At 40.9% G+C, this 24198-nt stretch overlaps 1 protein-coding gene across 1 annotated transcript in view; it reads right to left on the bottom strand.

Annotated features, from left to right (window-relative positions):
• Positions 1-5033: 5033 nt before the first annotated feature.
• The window catches only part of ANKUB1 (ankyrin repeat and ubiquitin domain containing 1), a 35107-nt gene continuing 15942 nt past the window's right edge, over positions 5034-24198 (bottom strand). Inside the window, exons 3-6 of the mRNA XM_043595153.1 lie at positions 22812-23028; positions 13290-13404; positions 8759-9697; positions 5034-5199 (exon numbers count right to left, since the gene is read on the bottom strand). Coding sequence (XP_043451088.1) covers positions 5070-5199; positions 8759-9697; positions 13290-13404; positions 22812-23028 — 1401 coding nt within the window. The 3' untranslated portion in view covers positions 5034-5069. The remainder of the gene's footprint in view (positions 5200-8758; positions 9698-13289; positions 13405-22811; positions 23029-24198) is intronic.

Raw genomic sequence — 24198 nt, 5'->3', positions numbered from 1 at the left:
TTTTTAAATGTTATAAACTTAGCCTCTTGATTTTTTTTTTTTTTTGAGAGAGAAAGAGAGCAAGACAGTGTGCATGCAAGCAGTGGAGGGGCAGAGGAAGAGGGAGAGAGAGGAGTTTAGGCAGGCTCCATGCTCAGCACGAAGCCCAACATAGGGCGTGATTCCACAAGCTGGGGCTCAATCCCACAACTCCGGGATCCTGACTTGAGCCAAAATCAAGAGTCAGACGCTCAACCGACTGAGCCACCCAGGTGCCCCATTATACTGTATTGACTTCACTTGATTGTCTCCTTTACTTTAGTGTCATCTCCACGGGTGTTTTAATGATGATTGCCCTTCTGTGCCATACAGGGCTGTTATCATGCTTAAATGAATTAATAAGTTCACATTAAGGAATTGATTTTTAAATATTTATTTATTTTGAGAGAGAGCGATGGAAAGCAAGCTGGGGAGGGGCAGAGAGAGAGGGAGACAGAATCCCATGCAGGCTCTGCACCATCAGCACAGAGCCCAATGCAGGGCCCAAACTCACGAACAGTGAGACTGTGACCTGAGCCAAAATCAAGAGTTGGACACTTAACCAACTGAGCTACCCAGGAACCCCAAGAAATTTATTTTAATGATCAAATTAAACAATAAATTAATGTTAAACAACTGGAAGATTTGCAAACTGGAGCATTTCTATTTTATAGAAGATTTTATGTGCCCAAATCTTTGAGAATTCTGTGTGCATAGTCATCCTAAAATCCATTCATTTGATGCAACAGATGTTGAGCAATTACTCAAAGGTGCAAGCATATGCTATGCCTTGGCAGTTTGGAGGTGAACAAAACAATGTCTTTCCCTCTACACGATGACAATAAATTGAGGGGGACAATTAGGTGAAGTCAATATGAGTATGATGAGCTAATACTTGAGGTTTGAACAAAATGATTTGGAACTCCACAGAGAAGGTAGCAACTTCTACTGATTAACTGATTAACTCTGATTCCAATAAGATTCAGGCTAAGTGTCCCAGGGTATGCCTATACATGCTAATACTAATGCTTTACAACTGTATTACATTGTAAGTATGTAAGGTCTTAAAGTCACTTTGTGCCATTTTACTTCTGGGGCTAAAGTGAAGAAAGTATGCTCAGTATTTTTTCATTTGATTTTGGCAGGGAAAAAGGGTTCATATCAATTGTCCTCTCGCATGCTTTCCTTATTTTTCTATTTCCCTCCACCTCATCCACATTCCTTTTCCTTGAGATATCCCCACATTCCTTTTTCCTTCTCAGACATCCCAGCCCCAGAATCTTTGCACCAGAATTTCCTTGGCTGTGTTTCAATGTTATGTAAAATATTATCATCCTCTGCAAGGAATTGCAGTTCGGTTCAGCATACATACTATCAAGAGGATAAGAGCCTGGTCATACGCATCACTCACATGGATTGCCCTCTCATGGGTCTGAATCTGGCACAAAATGCATGAATTAGTTCCTTTGATTTTTTAAAAATTATTTTAGTTCACCTTTTCAATTGGATTATAAAATAGGTACATAAAACGGAAAAGATAAAAAATACTTTTTGTTGAATTTTCTCATATTGAACACACCTAGTTACCCAGATCAAGAAATATAATGTTACCAGTGCCCCAGAACCTGGGTCCTCTTCCAGTTACTATCTATCCCTTCTTGTCTCTACAATGAACTAGCACCTATACACATGCTGCCTTATATCTATTTGGCATCATCTTTGTATTTTCTTTTACATTAGTCTTCTATGTGGCCCAACTCCAAATATCTAACTTGAAAATTAAAGATATTTTTAAAAAATGAACTTTAGGGGGGCGCCTGGGTGGCTCAGTCAGTTAAACGTCCAACTTTAGCTCAGGTCACGATCTCACAGTCCGTGAGTTCAAGCCCTGCGTCAGGCTCTGTGCTGGCAGCTCAGAGCCTGGAGTCTGCTTCGGATTCTGTGTCTCCCTCTCTCTCTGCCCCTCCCCTGCTCATGATCTGTCTCTCTCTGTCTCAAAAATAAATAAAAACATTAAAAATTTAAAAAGAAAATTTTAACAAGAGTTTTACACCAAAAACTAAAAAAAAATGATGAAAGAAATAGAGGAAGATATAAATAAATGGTGACATATACCATGGATAGAGAAATACATCATGGGTTGCAAGATTTGATATTATTAAGATATCACTTGTGCCCTATCAAAATCCCAACAGGTTTTTTTTTATAGAGAATGACAAGTTTATTTAAAAATCTATATGGAAAGGGGCACATGGGTGGCTCAGTCAGTTGAGCGTCCAACTTCGGCTCAGGTCATGATCTTGCATTCTGTGGGTTTGAGCCCCATGTTGGGCTCTGTGCTGACAGCTCGGAGCCTGGAGCCTGCTTCCAATTCTGTGTCCCCCCCCCATTCCCCGCCCCTTCCCCACTCATGCTCTTTCTCGCTCTGTATCTCTTTAGAGACATTTATTTTAATAAATAAATGTTAAAAAAATAAAAAAATATCTATATGGAAATGAAAAGACTAAGAAAAGCCAAAACAAACTTGGAAAAAGAACAAAAAAGATGGAATGGTCATACTACCTGATTTCAAAGCCCACTATAAAACTATAGTAATTAAGACAGTGTGGTATAGGGGCGCCTGGGTGGCGCAGTCGGTTAAGCGTCCGACTTCAGCCAGGTCACGATCTCGCGGTCCGTGAGTTCGAGCCCCGCGTCGGGCTCTGGGCTGATGGCTCAGAGCCTGGAGCCTGTTTCCGATTCTGTGTCTCCCTCTCTCTCTCTGCCCCTCCCCCGTTCGTGCTCTGTCTCTCTCTGTCCCAAAAATAAATAAACGTTGAAAAAAAAAATTTTAAAAAAGACAGTGTGGTATAGTATAATTATAAGTAAGTAGATCAATGGAACAAAAAAGAGAGTCTGGAAATAGATCCATAAGTATTGTAAACTGATATTTGACAAAGATACCAAGGTAATTCAATGAGAGAAAAGATGGTTTTTTCAACAACTGGTGCTACAGCAATTTGATAAACAGGGGGAAAAAATGAATCCTGATGCTCACGTCATATTACACACACAAACATAATTCAAGATGGACTATAGACCTAACGTAAAAACTAAAACTATGAAACCTCTAGAAGAAAACATACGAGAATATCTTCACAACTTTGAGATAGGCAGAGGATTCTTAAAGAGAAAATGGAAGACGTTAGCCATAAAAGAAAAAAAATGATAAATTGTACTTCATCAAAGTTAAAAACTTTCATTCGTCAAAAGGCACCATTAATAAAATGAAAAAGTGAGCCACAGCCTGTGAAAAAATATTTGCAATCCATATATCTGTATGTATTTGTATCATACAGAGAATTTGTATCATGAGTATGTAAAAATCTCCAATAAACTAATAATTAAAAGACAACCCAATATTTCGGATGGGCAAAACTCTTGAGTTGATACTTCACAAAAGATATACAAATGACCAATAAGCACATGAAAAAGCCTGCAGTATCATTAGTCATCAAGGAAATGTAAATTAATACCATAATGAAATGTCATTTCAAATCCACTAGAATAACAAAATCAAAAACACTGATGACACCAAAATTTGACGAGTATGTGAAACAATCAGAACATTTGTACGTTGTTAATGGGAGTATGAAATCATAAAACCACTTTGGAGAACTGTTATGCAATTTCTTATAATGTTAAATATACATTTATCCAATATATTATCCAATAATTCCACTCCTAGGTATTTGCCCAAGAAAAATGAAAGCTTATGTCCAGGAAAAGACCTTTACAATAATATTCATAGTAGTTTTATTCACAATAACACAGAACTATAGGCAACCCAAATACACATACAGCTGAACAGATAAATTATGGTGTATCCATACAATGGAATATACTAGGTAATAAAGAAAAGTCAAAGAAAGATCTGAATGAAGGAAGTAGAGATATTGGAGTTATTAGACCTGGACTCCAAAATAACTATGAATAATATGTCCAAAACATTGGATGACAGATGAAAATTTTAATCAGAGAAGTAAAAACTGGAAGAAAAAAAAAAAGAAACAAAATAGAACACAAATATACAATAGAAAGAATTAAAAGGAATAGTTCACTGTAAAAACTAAACTATTAAAATTGATAAAAACCATTTATGTTTAATAACAATAAGTCATCAGCAAGACTCTTTATGACAAAAAGAAAAGTAGAGAAAGCAAAAGTTACCAATACCAGGAATGAAAAAGAATATCACTACAGAGAGAGAGAAAAGAATATGCTATTGATACATGCAACAGCATAAATATTACACGGAGCAACAAAAGCAAACAGAAGTGACCAATCGTATGATTTCTTTGACTAGAAAACTTTATGCATGGGTACAGAAATCAGAGAAGTGGATGCCTATAGGGGATTAGGATGGACTTAGTTATAGGAGCTTGGAGAGACTTTCTGGGGAAATGGAAGTATTTGCATCTTGACTGGGGTATTGGTTATATTGATGTATATATTTGTCAGAGCCATAGAATCTTATGTTTAAGATTTGTGCAATTCACTGTGTGTATCAATTTTAAAAAATTAATGGAAAGCGATGTTTTAGCAGAAGTTCAAAAGATATCTAAGACCAGAACTTGACTTTTGTAGGAGGATGTTTGTAACCATCCTACTTTTAAAATGAATTTATTTTTATTATGTTCTACATTAATATGGTTTAAAAAAAAAGAAAGCATTAAAAATAAACCCAGGAAAACAAAAAAAGAGAAACTGTAAAAGTTCTCACCCCCATTCTTGGTTCCCATCCTTCCAGTTTTCCTACTCTGTAAGGCGACTACTACCTTCCATTTCTTATAGATTCTTTCTCAAACTGTGCAAAACACATGCCTGGAATGTTCACTGCCAGTGATGGAATTCAAGAAAACCTGGTGTTAGATATTAAATATCCTGTTGATAGTTGTGTAACATTAGAACTATTATTAGAACTTATAGCATTAATTACTTGAAATGTTAACATTAGAACTGAAGGTTGTGTTTGATCAGGTCTTTGCCCAAACTGAGGTTGTCATGACTCTTCAAAGCACAATTTCTGGAGGATTTTCACACGCTGTCAGGCCTCCTTGTGTGGTCAGGTTAGAAATGCTCTTTTTGGCTAGAACTCTTGCTATTCCTAACTGCTGAAGCCATCGTTTCTCTTTAAAGGCACTGCAAGAAAACAAGACAAAAAAAAAATTGTAAGGAAGTCCAATCTTGTCCCTGTTTGTTGCTGAAATGATAGAAATTTTAAGGTTCATTTTGTAACTGTGGCTAGTTTATCTTCTCACACAGATAGGTTATAAAATAGAAAGTTGGAATCTTTCTGAAACTGGTTCCTTGTGAAGCAGTGGAAGTGTTATTTTCCCAAGCAATACTAGAAATTTAGCACTCACACCTAGAATCAGAAAACCACTCAATGTCATACAGAATTCTCTAGCTTGAACCTTTTTCTGTATCCCCAGGCATCCTTATATAGATGATATATTCTCTGGTGTCTCCCTTATCTTCCTTTTCCTCCACAACAGAAACATGTTATTTTTCATTGATAAGATATTAAATAGCCTTGGGGAGCCTGGATGGGCTCAGTCAGTTAAGTGTCAGACTCTTGATTTTGGCTCAGGTCATGATCTCAGTGTCAAGGGTTCAGTCCTGTATCAGGCTCCGTGCTGAGTGTGGAGTCTGCTTAAGATTCTCTCTCTCTCCCTCTGCCTCTCTCCCCTGCTTGTACGCTCTCTCTAAAATTAAAAAAAAAATGTTTTTAATTCAAAAAAATGATATTAAATAGGCTTTAACTGAAATGCAGTGAAATTTAATGTTTTATAGTAGCTATTCCCTGACTATATGCTAATAAGGACTTGTAGATTTGAATATCATTACTCCTACTTTGTAGGATATAAATGTGATTTACTTTATTTTTTTTAAGTTTACTTATCTATTTTGAGAAAGACAGACATAGTGCAAGTGGGGGAGGGGCAGCAAGAGAGGGAGACAGAAAATCCTAAGCAGGCTCCTCACCTCAGCATGGAGCTGGACACAGGGCTTGAACCCACAAAAACATGAGATCGTGACCTGAGCCGAAACCAAGAGTCAGATGCTTAACCAACTGAGCCACCCAGGCATCCCAAATGTGATTTACTTTAGAGGGGTCCTCTGAGGTTCTGTCCTTCTTGTCTTCCTCTCTCTCTGCACCCTCATCCTGGGAGACCTTATTTACTAATTGCTTCAACTCACATATCCATGACTCCTAAATCCTGACTGACACCTCCAATTTCCATGTCTTTTATCTTCTTTCTAAACCTGCCCCCTTCAGTATCCTTGCTCTAATAACACAGTGACTTTGCTATCTCCTCACCATGTCTAACTCTAGAAAGAAAACTCAATTCCTCCTTCTCTCTCTACTTCTACATCTAATTAGCAATCAAAGTTTGCAGATTGTTCCTCAGAAGTATCTGTCATATTTGGCTTTTCTCCTCTTCCCTACTATTTCTGCTCTAGTCCAGGTCTTTATCATTCTTTGCTTCCTTTATTGAAGCCTCCTAACTCTACTGTAGGCCTTCCACAGCTTCAATAAGACTTCTTCCCAGTGACTCTAACACACATCTCCACCAGATACATCTTCCAGAATAAACACAAACTGATTATGTGACTTGTCTGATTAAAAAAAAAAAAAGAACTTCCGTGATCTTCCTACCTACTTCCTAACAAGAAGCACACTCTCCACTTGGGCACCCAAGACGCTTCTCCATGCAGGTGCAGTCTACCTTGCTAGTTTCATCTTCAGCCGGTTTCTCCCTGTCCCCTAAAATGCCTTTTGCAGATCTGCTGACTTCTTTGAAAACTAAATTTCTCTCTTACCCTTTCATAAAGCAGTGCCCTTGACCATGTTGGCACCTGTACCTGGCTCCTTTTCTTTACCACCACCCTTTTTGTCTGGCAAAGTTATTGAAATTTAAAGGGCTTCCACCAATTCTATCAGAAGCAATCTTGCATAAAATTACCTTAGTATTTCAAATATTTGAACTCCATCCAAGTTTGCCTCATTCATCATTAATGTTCTGGATTAACTCCTTGCTTTACCTTTGCATGTTTGCATTCTGCCTAGCACTTCACTGGGACATAATAAGCACTTAAGAATGTTTTAAAAGTGCATCTTTTGATTTCTAATGTACATCTATTGATAAAACTAATCAGTGCTTCCTTTCTTATGTTTACAGCATGATTTTAAGATAACTATATAATTTTTTAATGTTTATTTATTTTGAGAGAGAGAGAGAGCGCTCTTGTGCACATGCATGCACAGGGGAGGAGCAGAGAGAGAAGGAGAGAGAATCCCAAGCAGACTCCTCACTGTCAACAAAGAGCCCAATGTGGGGCTTGAGCTCACCAACCACGAGTTCATGACCCAAGCCGAAATCAAGAGTCTGATGCTTACCCAACTGAGCCACCCAGGCACCCCAATGTTTTCAATTAATAATTTTCTTCGGTATTTTTCTAGAATTTTAGGTTATCTCTTATACATTCTAGTCAGAGATAGCTCACGAATTATGAAAATTAAAGTTGTTAAGCAGTTAGTTTCATTGTGCTGTTCCAAATTTTGCCAGTTTTATAGCCCAATTACTCTGACCACTAGGTGGCAACAGCTTAGCTGAAATAAAGTAGAGTGGAAATAAAGACAAATACTGAAAAGCAAATGAAACAATCTAGCCTTGTTTTTTTTTCTTTCCTTTTCATTATATTGAGTAAGGGGGAAAGCCACTCATAAACCTATATTCTACTGTAATATTAGAACACAAAAAAACCACATAAGTAATGGATGGGACCTGAGATCTGATCAGAGTTGTGTTTTCAGTGAAATCTGATGACCAATATGTCAAATTTTATCTTATGAAATGAATGTGCCTGAAAAGTCCACTCCTGATACACTGGTTTTTGTCTTTAAATGTGACAATGGATTACTTTTTTAAGCTGACCTTAAATATTAATGTCAACTCTATCACCCTGTCCAATATAGATCTTTCCCAACCAATATATCTTGCCCAGTAAGTCAGCTGAAGTCTTTATGGTTCAGTCTGTTATTCACTTGTTCCTTTCTTTCCTTCCATTTTCATTACCATCCAGTCTTCCATGACACTTTTGATGTGTCTCTCCCCCATTTCAAGTCTCTCCTTTCTCCCTTTAATTATTAACAATTTCTTATTAGTTAAAAAAAGAGTCAAGGGGCCTTGTTATTTTTATTTTATTTTTAGAGAGAAAGAACATGTGAGTGGGGGATGGGATAGAGGGAAGGAGAGAGAGACAGAGAGAGAGAGAGACAGAGAGAGAACCTCAAGCAGGCTCCATGCTCAGGGCGGAGCCCAATGCAGGGCTCACTCCCTGGGATCATGACCTGAGACAAAATTAAGAGTTGGACACTCAACGAACGGAGCCACCCAGGTGCCCCAGACCTTGTTATTTGATACAACTCTTTCTACTGTCTCTTTTCTTTCCGAAAGCCTGAGGAGTAAAATGATTTTTACTACACAGATACTACACAGATTGGATTGGCCAGTAAAATCAGTTCATTTTGTCCTAGACACAAGGCTAAGATGAGGTCCTTGAAGCTGGATACTGATGCATTCGTACAACCTGTATTCCATTATATGGCATGGTAGGACTTCATGGACCACTTCCTGCCCTAGAGCAGCCCTATTAAAGGTTTGTCCTTATGTATTTAAAGAGAAAACATTACCTGGCCACGGCTAAGCAGTAGATGGCGTTCTCCCTTGGAGTCTTACCACTGTGCTCTGAGAAGCACGCAAAGGACGATTTGAGTAAAAAGTCAGCACTGGGTGTTGCATAGTAAAAAGATGGGTGTGAATAGCCCACTCTTGAAACTGGAGGGAGGGGGATTTGGGGGAGATATGTATTTTTTATGAACTTTTCTTTTTTCTTAGCTGCAACAGTAATTTTTTTCTGATTTTGTTGTTGCTGTCTTTGTAATTCAAAGAACGTATTTGCATCTACCGGTGGAGGTAATTTCAAGGTTTGTCGTCTTGTGATCTTCTGTGAAATTGCCAAAGGATTGACAGGTTTCTTGCTTGCAGTTTCTTCCTTGAGAGGTGGTAGCTTACCCACAGTGCTTTGTGAGTCCTTGTTCTGAGCCTTATGCCAGCCCTTGGAGGTCATTTGTGGTGTGGTGAAACCATCCACCATCACAGTGTCTCCAACTTTTGCCCCAAGGACCCTTGCGCCGCAAAGCTGGCTTTTATTAAGGTTGTGACTCTGAGCTTTGAGGACCCATTGTTTTATTTTAATATAAATCCTCATGGGAACTGATATTTTCGGAAAAGAAACCGTGGACCACATTTTGCTCAATAAATACAATACACAGTCTTTATGCTTGTGTTTAAATGCTATGGTCAGGGGGATTTGCCCCGCTGCGTTTTTACATTCCAGGCACAGCACGCTGCAGTTGACAAAGGCCTTCAGAATCAACAGTTGGCCCGCTTCTGCAGCTGCATGAATGGGGCATTTAGAGACATCTGCATGAAGGGCTTCATGGCACCATGCTCGATAGGGGTGAACACCGACAGCCTCATCGGGCCGCACGCCCTGCTTCAGGGCCCATTCAGTGAGCTCGATGTACCCATAGAAGGCGGCGATGAACAGGGCTACCTTTTTCTGATACCTGAATGAATGAAACAAGTGGGAGTGGGTGTTTAGTAAGTCAGCAAACTGATAATGTAGTTACAAAACATACTAGTTAAGATATTTATTTCTTCTTAACTTTTACATAGAATGTTCTCAGGAAAGGTGTATGGTAATATATAACTTAAACTGCACAGATCCTGCTTGTATAGATTATCCCATTATGCACAGGCAAATAATTCAAAGTGGGCTCCTTGGAGTGGTTTTCTTTTTTATGAAACTCAAAGTCCCAGTGAAAACAGTAACCTTTATATTAATTGGGAAAGTACTGGAAGAAATCCAGCACATTTTAGAAATATGGATTTCTATGTTTGTTTTGTCTTTTCTACCATCAGCCCTTATTTTCTGGCTTCTCAAAGTCTCTACTGCTATTCAGATCTAAACCACTACGTTGCACTCCCACCAGCACCAGTGCCATAGTCTCCTAACTGTCTCCCACCTCCTTGTGTTTCCCTACGGACTTTCCCTCACACAACGCTCAGTGACCTTTTTATTCCCGAAACGGGAGATAGTTTATCCTCTGTTCCGAACCTTCCAATAGCGTCCCATTGCAATTGAAATCCTAACTCCTCACCTTGACCTACAAGGCCTCTTACAATCAGGGCCCTGCCCCGCTCTCCTGCCCCACTTTCCACAACCCCCTTCCCTGTCACTGTCCTAGAGCCACACTGGCCTTCCTACTATCCCTCCAATACCCCATAAAGCATAAGTCGAATGACTGGTGGGGGCTGTTCAGAGAAATAAGAATTAGGGAGGCAAACCTAGACAGAGTCCACTAAGTATTATCCAGGATATACTTGGGCAGGGCTATCGGACCCCATTATAGAGATGGAGGCAAGCTTGCCTGGCATCATCCAAAACCACCTACATCCAAAACCAACTGACCCTCCTGTCTCTGATTACATGCTCACCACACCATCTTTTGATGTGTATGCGGCTTCCTGTGTAATTTTCCTGTACAAGGAGATGACCTTCTCAGAATATGTGGGTCTCCAGGACCCACAGTTAGATTATAACTAGAGTTATGCCTTAATACAGTGGCATTTTGGTTCACACATCATTTTTTTCCCCCCAAAATTCATTAGCGCAAATCAGCATCTCTGGATGTGATCAGTTTTCTTATTTTGGGGAGAAGAGTCCCTCTTGGATGGATTAACTGGCCTTTGCTTTCATATTGTTACCTAGACTAACTGATTCTATCTTCTAAATGTATCTTTTCACAGTCGAGTTTTCTTAGCCACACCTCTGCTGTCATAAGTTTCGTTCAGGCCACTGATACCTCTTGACTATCTCCCTGTCCCCTGCCTGCCTCTATTCCTCACACTGCAACCGGAGCAATGTTCTAAAATGCAGGTCTCATCATGGCTTTTCTCTACCTTCAATGTCTTCCCAGCACTTAAAAGATAAAGCCCAAGTTCCTTCACATTCCTACAGGTGCCTGCAAGAGCTGACCTCTCCTTATCCTTCTAGCCTCCGGCCACTAGCTCCCTCTCACTTCATGACCTACCATGTGGAACTTGTTTCAGTTCTTTGAAGCTATTCTCTTGCCCCCTGGGACTTTGTTCATGTGGTTCCATCAATTTTGGAATATCTTTTTTTTTTTCCTCCCTTCCATTTGCCTAAGTATCAGCCCTTCAGACCTCAGTTGCCTTTCTCAGGATGCTTTACCTGATCCCCTAAGTCTAGTTAGTTGCCCACTGTATACATTCCCAATCCAATATCATGGATCATGACTGTATCCATGCCATGACACTTTCATACTGAATGGTGACAGCAACAGCACGTAGCAATTATGTCCCACTTTCCATGTGCCAACCAGCCCTCTAAATTCCGATGATTTAGTCACACAATCTCTGAAACAGTTCTGTGAGACAGATGCAATTATTACTCCCTTTTCCTCAAGAAGGAAACAAGTACAGGATGACTGTATAACTTGCCCAAGTTTACACACTAAACACTTGGGGAGTAGGGCTATGAACCGAGGCAGAAGGGCCTTGGAGTTTGTGTCCCTAATCATTTTGCAATTCTGCTTCTCCAGGAATTGGTGACTTGTTTCTTGGAAGGCAGCTATGCTCACCACTATACCACCAACGCACACTGTTACTTGTTTTTTTGTTTCCTTTACTGGATTGTAAGGTTGAAGGCAGGGACCGTATCTTGTTTATTGGTATATTCCTAGGATCATGTGTGGTATATGCTCAATAGATAATTGCTGATTGGGTGACAGAATAAAAGGAGCTTTTTAGCCTGATCATGTATATTCTCTGAGCTGATAGGTCTTTTTTTCTTTTTCCCCTCCTCTCCTGTGTGCCTTTGTCTATCCGGTTCCTGTGTGTGTGTGTGTGTGTGTGTGTGTGTGTGTTTCAGCATGATGAGAACTACAGATAGTGTGGGCAGGGAGATTGCAGTCTGGGAACCCATCACCAGAGTCGATAAGGCCTGGAACTGAGTGAGCCTGTGGGCCCAGCCGGGTCAGCTGAGCCATGTGCATGGGTGTACATTGGGGGCAGGGTCTAAAGCAGGCACACAGCCACATCCCCCACTGCTCACCCTCCTCAGATTTTACTTAAGGATTAAGTCAAGTGGAATGGTTAAGCATCTGAGCATTAGAATTAAATTGTTAGGATTTGGTATCTAGTTGTGCCCTGGCTAGCTGTGTGACCTTGGTGATAAAAGAGTATCTACCTCATAAAATTGTTATAAGTACAAAATTAGGTAATACATGTAACACAGTGTCTTGTTAAAAAGTACTCAATAAATATGCACTATTAAAGTAACAATGCAATACAGCCATTTCTTTGGATTTAGAACATGAAAAAAGGGAAGTATCACTATCTCTAAATAGAAATTAATTCAGAATATTGAATATTATATACAATCACAGAAGCTGTTTTCTATTCTGTCACTTCTTAGAGCCCTTAGAGCTCTTGGTGGGTGTGTGGGCTTCTGTAAAGCATGACTGAATCACCAGGAGAGGTCCCTGTCCTAAAATACCATCGAATTAAAACCTAAAGAATAATGCAACTTACATGTATGAGAAGCTGCTGACTGCAGAGATACATTAAAATGACCACCTACTTCTCTGAGCCTACCATCCACTGCCCCAGTCACACGTGTTCATGTATGGCAGAAGTATGAAGGCTTGTATTAAAAGCAGTTTGAAAAATTCCTTGGGACCTTAGGGAGAGGCAGCCAATGTTTCAGCCAATCAGTTAGCAATCAGTGCTTTTTAGGATAATTGAATATGAAGGTGGCAAGGTACTTACTCTGACGGGCTTTCAAAGTGCTGTTAAAAGTCTGATTTCCAAACCAAACTGACATCACTTATTTAAATAGTTAGTGTTTCCTGAGGAAAGTCTACCTGAATTGCAATCCATCACTAAAGGCAGTCAGCCTTGGTGACATCCCTGCTATCTTTTTCCAGCAAATATCTCAATAATAATTTCAGGTTAATTCATGCTAAGTGGAATTGGCATGGTGCGGCACTCCAGCTGTAGAGTGAATTGATGGCTCAAGGTCCTATGGAAGTTCAGTAAAAATTACTTAATTCAGCATTTGTCTTATCTCCATACTTGAGTACTGGTCCTTCATTTGATAAATAGCGTTGGACTTTAAGTTTTTGTCCCAGAAGACAACCCATCAGAAATTCCTTCCATCCATCCCAGACGTCCAAACGAAGTGTTGTGCCTGTGGATCAAGAGAGGCAGTTAATCATCCCACTCTATCACTGTGGTTTGGAAATCCACAAAACTTCTAAGGATAGCTTTCTTCAACAGAGGCACAAGCTAGATGCAAATCGAAAAGTAACCTTGGACTAAGTAGACAGGGATGCTATTTTTAGCTTAGGCCTGCAGTCACTTGGAAAAGCCATTTAACTTCTGTGCACTTCCATTTTCCCAGCTGCACAGCAATTGCATATAATGCTGCAATACTTTTTTGCACCTATCTTAAAATAGTCCTGTGGACATTGATTCCATGCTGACATATACATCACCATGTAGGGGCGCCTGGACGGCTCAATCGGTTAAGCATGTGTGTTTGGCTCAGGTCATGATCTCACGGTTCGTGAGTTCTAGCCCTACATTGGACTCTGTGCTAACAGCTCAGAGTCTGGAGCCTGCTTCGGATACTGTGTCCCCCTTTCTCTCTGCCCCTCCCCTGCTTATACTCTTTCTCTCTCTCTCAAAAATAAATAAACATTAAAAAAAATTATACATCACCATGTCAACTGAAGCCAGTATGTTGGAAAAGGAAACTGAAGAAACTGTGACAGGACTAATAGCCTTTTGGGGCCGTTAGCTTACAAGCGGGCTGTGGGTGGAGTTGAATGATCCTTTCATTTTATCCTTCACAAAATAGATATTCTGTATTATGAACATGAAAGTAATGTGTTCATTGCCACTGGAGAATTTTTTTTTAATGGGGAAAGAGAGGAAGGGCAAGTAGGGGAGAAGGGCAGAGGAAGAGAGAGAGAGAATCCCAAGCAGGCTCCACATTCAGCATGCAGCCTGATCCCAAGACCCTGGGATCATGACCTGAGCTGAAATCAAGAGTCACACACTCAACTGACTGAGCCACCCAGGCATCCTGCTGCTGGAGAATTTGTCACCTGCTCCTGAAAAGTCTACTCTCTCCTGGTCTACGCTAGGTAGCACCACATACCCTTTGTCCTTCAGGCTGGTGTTTTTTAGGAATCTTCTTTCCTCAGCCTTCCTTTCTTTCTCTACACATTCCCCTGGGATAAAACCCAATCTCCTTCCTGTCTGGCTCACTCACTCTGTCCCAGCCACTCTGACCTTTCACCTGTCCTTCAGACACACTACGTCTACTCCCATCTCAAGACCTGAAGACTCGTAATTTCTTTTGCTTCAAAGGGTCTTCATCCAGCTTTTCACAGGATAGTGTCCCTACTCAGTTTTCAGTTCAAGCATCATGTCCTCACAAAGGACCCTCTTGGCCACCACTGCCCCCTGCCCCCTGCCCCCCAACTCCTTTAGTCTTTATCCTATGACTTTATTTTAACTTCTTCATAGCTCCTATCATCAGTACTTAAATCATTTTTCTTGTTTGGACTTTTTTGTTTTTCATGTCCTCACTAAAAAGAAAGTTCCTTCAAGACTTGCCACATAGCCTGGCACTTAATAAGTGCTCACTGAATATTGGCTGACTAAGGCAATCTCAGTGATGCTATTGGCTTCACTGACCACCCACATGGCGTTCATTCCAAAGTCCAAATCTCCACACCAGGCCTCTGCTTCAGCTCCAGAGTCCCCCTACTGGGGACACAGGCATCTAAGAGAGTGCACTATAAACCCATCGTTCTGAAAGACCACTCATCTTTCCTCAACCTACTCTTCCTCCTGTGTTGTGTCTCAGTTTGTGGCACCACTGTCTTCCTTGTTATCTCCCTCAGCTAGACATTGAGGAGTTACTCTTTGTCCTTCCCTTTTTCTCATGCACAATAGCTAAGGCCTGAAAACTTTATCTCATAAAAGTTTAAGAACCATTTCCTTGCCTCCGTCTCCCCGGCTCCACCCTATTTCAGGTCTAGATGATCTTTCACCTAAATCTACCTCCGGAAGCTCCCACCAGCCTCCTCATCCCTTTATTCAGGTCTCTGCTCAACTGTCATCTCCTCTTCTAGCTAACCATCTAATAGCCTCCCCCCACCCCATGCTACCACATGACTCCCTATTCCCATATCCTATTTTCCTTTTACTAAGAAGTTCTCATTTCTATTTAAAATTTTCTCTTTTCCTGTTTACTTAGTGCTGCTTGCCTTTCCCACTGAACCGCAAGCTTCAAGACGCTAGGAATCTTGCCACTGTTGCTCGCAGCTCTATGTTCACTTTCCTTGGTGGTGCCTGGCTCATGGTGGATGATCAGTAAATATTTGTTGAAGGAAATTCTACCCTATTTCCCGAATCCATTTTGGCCAGCTGCTGTCCTCCTAGCCCTTTGTAGCCCAGGAGGCTGGCCTGCACTTCAGTGTGCACAATAGGCTGTTTCTGGCCTTGGGGTCTCTCCTTTTGCTGTCTGAATTCTTGTGACTTCTTACCCACGCCCTCCTGCCAATAGTTTATGATGCAACCCTGGAATCACCTCCTCCGGGAAGCCCTTCTTAATTATGTCATTAGCTCACCGCTCTAAATAGATAAAAGGACTGTTCAACTGGTTACCATAATGTATGTTGAAAGTCTTTATTGTTAAAAATACATTTCTGCTTTGGAATTCCCAGTTTATAAACCCTGACAGAGAACTCTCTGAGCCCAAGCATTATGTCTCATCCAGTCTGTGGGTTCTGTTCTAGTTATGCTTTTGGGCTGCAAGGAGGCCCTCAGGAAAATGGGGTTTATTGTACTGAGTCAAGGGCCAGATCTGCTGTACGTTGCGAACAAAAGTACTCAAGATGGGCCACTCCCCAACTCCCAGGAGCTCCACGATCTCTCTCTCTTTCTCAAGCCCTCTAGCTCTTTGTGTCTCCTCCCTTTCTCTGCTAGCAGGCTGCCCTGCCTTCTTACAGTTTGTCCTGCCGTAGCTGAGGTATGCGTGCAACATTGCTTTGCCATGACCCAACCTTACGTCATGACACCGTGAATTTTCTGCCCACACTGATAACCGGTTTTGTCTCTCTATATTTCCCAATTGGAATTCACAAGGCTAGTAATAATTAATGATAATAATATATTGAATATGAACAGCTAATACTCATTGAATGCTTATTATATGCTCTCCATTATTCTAAGTACTTTACGTGAATAAGAGAATGTAACATTTACAACAATCCTAAGTATGGGTTGTATAATTCTCTCCATTTGACATCTAAGGAGACTGAGGCACTATGAGATTAAGTAAACTGCCCAGGTTTTACATACCCAGTAAGTAGTGGAATCAGGAGTTGTACCTAGGCAATCTGGCTTCTGTGCCTACATTCCTGTCCTCTGTGTTATCTTTGTCTCCAAACAAGAATTTAATTGACTCAGCTGTGAGAGCTGATGTCATTGGACAATCTGTAGATTGGCTGACTGCCTTTGAATCAATATGATGGCCTTGGCAGTAGGAACTGGGAATATGTGTGACTTGGCTTATCCATACATACCCTCAGGCCCAGACACATAGTAAGTTTATAATAAATACTTGCAGGTGTTTATTATCCTTGATGCAATAGATTTAGTTGCTCTGAAGCTTCTTGCTGTACTTAAACTTTCTTATTTAAAGGTTTGACTCCTATGGGTAGCACTGAAAACAAGGGACTTTAAACACTGTTCCAAGTACATTTATTTCATCTCCTGACTTAAGTGATTTGCTGTGTTTGTAGTTTACTATAAAAATTACCCATAGGGGCCCCTGGGTGGCTCAGTCAGTTGAGTGTCCAACTCTTGATTTTGGCTCAGGTCACGATTCCAGGGTCATGGGATCGAGAACCGCGTCAGACTGTGTGCTGAGTTTGGAGCCTGCTTGAGATTGTCTCTCTCTCCCTTTGCCTCTCTGCCCCTGTCCCCAGCTCCTGCTCTCCCTCTCTCTTAAAAAAAATTGTTATCCACAGATGAGCATTGAAAAGCCTGATTGACACTGTACCGCAGCCTCCTTGATCCTCTACAGCTGAGGCCGCACAGCTTCCATCTGAAGAGCCAGCCAAGCTCTAGGCCCAGGAAATAACCTTAATTCTAGTAAAAGGGAATATGTTAAGCCAGTAGCTCAGGTGGGAAGTTGGCATTTCTGTTCATCTGGCTCAGATATTGTCTCAGTTCTAGCAAGTCGCCTTTTTATCCCTCCTGACCAAGCCCCCACCTTATGCCCCAGAACAAGAATGTCAGTATCCTACTCTACCTTTTGGGTTTTAGAACTGAGGTTCATCCATTCTCTGAGCCTGGAGCTGAAGTTCTTACTCTGAACCCCAATCTCTGGGGTTAGATTTCTGTTATGTGTTGTCAGAGCCTCTGATGTCAACAACTAGCTTGTCTGGTTTGTCACCTCTTATGTAATTTATTTATTTATTCATTCACTCACTACCTTGATGCTATGCTATGGCTCACCCACCAGGTCACCCTGAGGTCAACTTCTGCGTTCCTAAATGTAGTTGCAGACTGATCTATCTACCTATCCCAGGGATCCCACCAGCAGGACTTATTTGAGACTAACTTCCTTCTTCTTGGCCCACCTGCCCTTTCCTAAGTGGTTGCCTAGCATTAGGATCTCAGCTCTTCCTCGATCATCCTGTCCAGTGTCGATGAACCCTGATTCTGAAAACTGCAGAGAAGGCTATATGATTTAAATCCTCATCAGCAGTAGGGCACCTCCATCGAGCCCTGTATTTTATTCTCCTTTAACTCCCTATCTGGGAACAATTGTTACAGGTGTTGTAACTATTGATTTTTGTTCCTTGCAATGAAGCAGTCCTCATTTCTGAAGGAACAAAGGTAACAATGGATGCTTTTCCTCTTAATGCTCAACTTTTGAAAATCCAGAGAACTTCTAAGCGAGTTAACCATTTATTGGATAATCCTTCAATCCCAGTTGGTTTGTAATGCTTCTTTTGTCACATATTAAATTTCTTCATAAGTTTAAGAATTCTGTTGGAAAAATAGAAATTTACTTGAAATATGCTATGTTGTAAGTGGAAGTAAAACTAATGAGACTTAAGCTTCAGGACCTCTCACTATATGAGTTTTCTAATCCTCTCTTCTTAATTTCGAATTTTTTTCAAAGACCCCCAAAATGGTATATGTTTATAAAACCTGGATCTGCTCACTCTCTACTTGCAAACCCATCACCATGCCAAGCCATTCAGGAAAGCAGGTATGAGCAACAGTGCCTGTTCTAGGGAATTGTCTTCAACTTCTCCCTATGTGGTCCCTGTATCCCAAGGTTCCGGATTCCTCATCCATTCTTTGAGGTCAATATCTGCCTATCTGATCTGAGGTTTTTCTTCCTGAATATGGAAATCACTTCTCTGGTGTGGGTTTCCCCTAGTGGGAAGCAAAACAACACATTTATCAGAAATTAAAGAGCATGAATAAAAGTAGGTGCCAATAAAAGTTGGCAATATAAATTGTTGGAAAGAACCCAATCCTGAGTGTGTGATTATGATTTATTAGCAGTATGACCTTGAGCTGGTCACTTAACTTCTTTGAGCCTCATTTTTCTCATTTATAAAATGAATTAAAGTAACGTGTAGTTCTTCAAGGGGCCTAAGGGCTGGTAGAAGGGCCTTTGAGCCAGCTGAGATTTTAGGGTCTGATAGGACCCTGCTCCTGGAATAGTCTCTGAGATACAATGTGCTCATTCTGGCCACGAATACATGCCACATGGCATTTATAGTGAAAAATACCAAAGGCATCATTCTGTAAAGGAAAGGTATTCCTTCATTCACTTATTTGTAAGGCACAGTTGTTCCAGAAAGGATTAATGTCAGTTTATAAGCACATAGAAAATATAGACAGAGTAACTAGCAAACAAGCACATAGATAAGCAAGAGGAAAGCAAAAGCCAGGATAGAGATTTGAGAACTAGAAATGAGGCTCGTGGTGCCTGGGTGGCTTAGTCAGTTAAGCATCTGACTTCAGCTTAGGTCATGATCTTGCGGTTCATGAGTTCAAGCCCTGCATTGGGCTCTGTGCTGACAGCTCAGAGCCTGGATCCTGCTTCAGCTTCTATGTCTCCCTCTCTCTGCCCCTCTCCTGCTTGCACTCTCTCTCTCTCTCTCTCAATAAAAAATAAATATTTAAAAATTAAAAAAAAACTAGAAATGAGGCTAAAATGAACATATAAATGTCCCATACACATTGATACAAGAAAAGGTGGGTGTGGGTGTGGGGGTGTGGGTGTGTGTTGTACCTATATGATGTACCAATAAGCCTCAAGTCACAAAATCACAAATATTAGAGAATGTTTAGCTTTGGCAAATTCTTGATAAGTTCATCATTAAATATTCTATCACCAAAAACATCCTTTATCCTCTAATTACTTATCTTTTTTTTAATCCCTGAAATCTTTCTGTCTCCATCCTCTTTATTAAAACTGCTCTGAGCTCACCAGTGACCTTTAAGCCAAATCAAAAAGTTTTTCTCAGACATTGTCTTTGGCCTTTTACCAGCATCCTGAAAACAGTCTCTTCTTTGTCATCTGTGACAATGCAAAGTCCCAGTTCCCTCCCACTTCTGACAACTTTGCATGTCTCCTTTTCTGACTCCTCTTCTGTCTACTTGCCCTGACTTCAGCATATCCTTATCACTGGCCTTTGGCCCTTGACATGTTCCTTTCTGTACTTACTCTCTCAGGAAAGCACGTCTCCTAGGGCTTGGCCCCTGACCCATGGGCAGGACGCCTACAGCAGTATCTGCTAACCCAACCCATCATTAAGCCCTCACCCCATATTTGTCATGGAGGAGAATTAGACGATGTCACATGTACTTACAACTTTGCTACCAACTAGCAGAGTAACTTTTAGGAAATAAACCATACTCTCTGAGTTTCTTTATATCTAAAGTTCAGGACCCAAAGCATAAGCTCCTTTTCCCAAATTTTACCACCACCGTCCTAGTGTCAGAGCCTTGGTGCTTCCTTCTTCTTAAATATGATTCAGCCTGACATCCTGTCTCTACTTCCTGGGTTTCTCAGATTCATCTCTTCTGTTGCTAGTGGAATTGGTTAATACTGGGATTCTCAGAAAGCCTGTTGGCATATCACCTTGCTTCTCTCTTCACTCCTATCTGTATTTCATGCTGCTTGCTACCAGATTAAACTTCTGCTAAAACATTTCTGTTCCAGAATGTACATGGCTCTGGTGGCAAGCATATTAAGCTTACATATTAAGTTCTGTTGCCTCACCCCTAAGACCCTTCTCAATCTGACCCCAGTTGTGTTTCCTATTGGTCTCAGTGAGGCTCCTCCACTCTTTGGAACAGTCTCCTGATATTTGTCTTCCCTGGATTAAACCCATGTTTGTGAACCTGTGGCTTGTGTTTTTCTTTTGGCTCAGAAGCCTGGAATGTCTTCCCTTCTTCATTTCAGATGATTATCTTTGTGTGCTCACACCCAGCATTCTCCAGAATGCCTTCCCTTGAGCCCTTCAGCCTACACTGAGCTGACTTATTGGATTGTAACTAAATATATGTGCATGCCTTCTTTCTACCACTTTATTATAAATGCTTGGAGTGCAGAAGCAGTTTTGCATCTCTCTATATGAGCTAGTAAGTATTTCCAGACTAAATGAGCTACTGAAGTCCTTGATTTTTTTTTAAGTTTATTTCTTTATTTTGAGAGAGAGAGAGAACACAAGTGGGGTAGGGACAGATATAGAGGGAGAGAGAATTCCAAGCAGGCTTTGCGCTGTCAGCACAGAGCCCGACGCAGGGCTTGAACTCACAAATGGCGAAATCATGACCTGGCCCAAGATCAAGAGTTGGATGCTTAACCAGCTGAGCCACCCAGGCACCCCTGAAGTCCTTGATTTTCAATATGAGCTTGACTGTTTCTCAGAAGCCTTCTGATTTTCCACTGTCTTTAGAAAGGGGTCAATTTTCAACTCTTGATAGCATCAGGGATGACTCATTGACTGGGAAGGGGAGAACCTGGAAGACAGGCTGATCATAACTCCTTTACCCTCTAGTTAAAAAAGGTGGACTAGCTATTGAGGAACACTAGGGATGCTTTGCACAAAGATATGAAGCAGCCCAAAGACTTTTCCTCCCTTCTCTTTGAGGCTCTTCTTTCCTTGCCTCTCCTCCTATGGCCTGTGTTCTAATGGTGGCCAAAGCAGCCTACTCTGGTCATACTTGAGCCCCTAGAACCTGACATTTGAAAACCATCATTCCTAGGGGGTCATTTTAGGAGGCCTGGTTTATCCTTGACACATCCTGAGCAAATCATTCAACCATTTGGAATATTTTTGCTTTCTTTAAATCTATAAAAATTGGAGGTTAGACCAAGCCATTTCTAAATTCTCTTCTAGCTGTAAACTGTCATATCATAATCTGAGTACCATAGGCCTGAAGAGCAGCCACCCTAATTTTCTCATGTATCCTTTTATGTTTCATTAAATAACTAGATCATAAATTGCTTGGGGAAAAATGCCTCTTGTGTGTCCTTACTCACATAAGCCTCCACCATCTTCTGGGCAGGGCTGATCTCTTAGCAAGCATGCAGACTGGCATGTGCTTTACTGTGAGGTGCTCTCAGGACAAATCCCAGAACATCACTTCCTTTGGTCAAAAACAGGATGATAAATGATGTCAAAAGTTTTGAGAGCCTCAATTAAAGTACCATGAAAGAATTAGCAAATATAAGAGTCAAGAGAAATAACAATAAATGAAACTTTAGCAGTTATAAAAAGCAAAACTGCCTAATTCAATGATGTTTACAAAGCCCTACTATTAATTGGGAGAAGTCCAATTCCATTGCAACAAATGTGACAACACAACGTTACCTAAACTTCTGCTAATTATCACAAAGATTCATTCACCTCAAGCAAGAATCTCTGTAAGGTTTGAACCATTTTCCAATAGAGTTAAAACAATCTGATGGTCCTTTGATTTTGTCTTCATGGTATATGGCTACAGCAGTCACAACCTGGAAGTACAGTATTTAAATAAAGGTTGTAATGTGTCCATCAGGGATGAATGCCAGCTCACTAATCTGTACATCAGGGATGAATGCCTGCACAGTATCTGCTTCATGCTGTTTAAAAGATTAACGTAACTGATAATATCTTAAAATAAGATTGCAAGTCTCACATGCTACCATTCGTGTTAAAAAGGAGAAAAAGAATGTGTATTTGAACTTCCTTCTATGTATTCTTGAAATATATTTTGAAAGAGAAACATATAAATTGGTCTGAGTTTTGCTCTTCTATCCCGAGGATATTAACAAGTTATCCTACCTTGAGAAAAGAGAACAAGACTTGGCAGGGCTATGAGACCTTTCTTATTTCTTAGTCTACAGACCCAGCTACCAGAGAGGTGTATGGATAATTTACATCCCCACTGAGGTTACAGAAGTTTTAGTTTGGAAACAATTCCTCCATTTGTTGCAAATATGGTATCGAAGAACCCTAGCGCTGAGTGGTAGTTAGTATCAAATATAGTGGGCAGTACCGATGTCTGTTTGGTAGTCCCTGAGGGTGTTGCAGTCATACATCTCCATTCCATTTGGGGTCCGGAGACAGAAGACACTCACGGGAAAGCCACATCTCAGAGCTACCAGTGTTCTCAGATCAGACACTTTTTTACTAAGAAGGGAGATGTTCTCCATCATTGGCATTGTCTCTTGGGTCACAGCATTGAACACATAGAGAGTTGGCTTATCTTCTTCCTAAGGGGAAAGAGAAGGAGGGAACTTAAGAATAAGCACTGTCTTGGGGTTGGAGCAAGGGAAAAACGTTTTGGAGGGTGGCCCTAAGTGCCTGTAACTTCCATGACATGGGTGTTAAGGATGAGGGCAAAGGCCAGTTAGGTTCCCTGGCTTCTGGTCTCACTCTTGATCTTCTGTCCCAAGGATATTAAGGAGTCCTCCTGCTTTGAGTAGCATAAAGAAGACTTGGCAGGGCTTTGAGACCCCTTTTTTTAGTCAACAAACCCAGATACACAAGAGGCATGTTGATAATTTATATCCAAGCTGCACTTATGGAGGTGTTGGTTGAGAAACAACTCCACTGTTATGTTGTGCATTGATTTGGAAATACTGTGGATTCTTTGGGGCACTTGCATGGCCCAGTTGGTTAAGTGTCTGACTCTTGATTTTGGTTCAGGTCATGATCTCACAGTTGTGGGATCAAGCCCTGCATCAGGCTCTGCACTGACAGCATGGAGCCTGCTTGAGATTCTCTCTCTCCCACTCTCTCTGCCCCTCACATTCATGCTTTCTCTCTCTCTCTTTTTTTTTCCCAAAATAAATAAACATTAAAAAAAAAGAAATACAATGGATTCTAAACCTTTGGTCAGTTTTTAAAATCCTTTCTTTTTTTTTTTTTTTTCAACGTTTATTTATTTTTGGGACAGAGAGAGACAGAGCATGAACAGGGGAGGGGCAGAGAGAGAGGGAGACACAGAATCGGAAACAGGCTCCAGGCTCTGAGCCATCAGCCCAGAGCCAGACGCGGGGCTCGAACTCATGGACCGTGAGATCGTGTCACGGACCGCGAGATCGTGACCTGGCTGAAGTCGGATGCTTAACCGACTGCGCCACCCAGGCACCCCTTAAAATCCTTTCTAAGAGGTTGTCTCTAAGGAGTGGAATCAAGTTCAAGATTGGGGAGACGGTTGGCTTATCATTTTATGCTTTTCATTGTCTGTATGGTTTGACTTAAAAAAAATGTGTATTTATTTTTACTCTTTAAAAAGGGAAGTTCTAAATATAAGTGAAAATGTTCCTTTTTTCTTTTTCTTTTGCAATCCAAAGAGGAAAGCAAGTGGCACTGATGGATCTGAAGTAGAGTTAAAATGGAAACTTTGGGGAAAATGTTCATCCTCCTGTTAACAACAG

Source organism: Prionailurus bengalensis, chromosome C2 (assembly GCF_016509475.1).
Source record: "Prionailurus bengalensis isolate Pbe53 chromosome C2, Fcat_Pben_1.1_paternal_pri, whole genome shotgun sequence".
In the NCBI taxonomy this organism is placed as follows: domain Eukaryota; kingdom Metazoa; phylum Chordata; class Mammalia; order Carnivora; family Felidae; genus Prionailurus; species Prionailurus bengalensis.
This window is presented reverse-complemented; position numbering and strand designations above follow the sequence as displayed.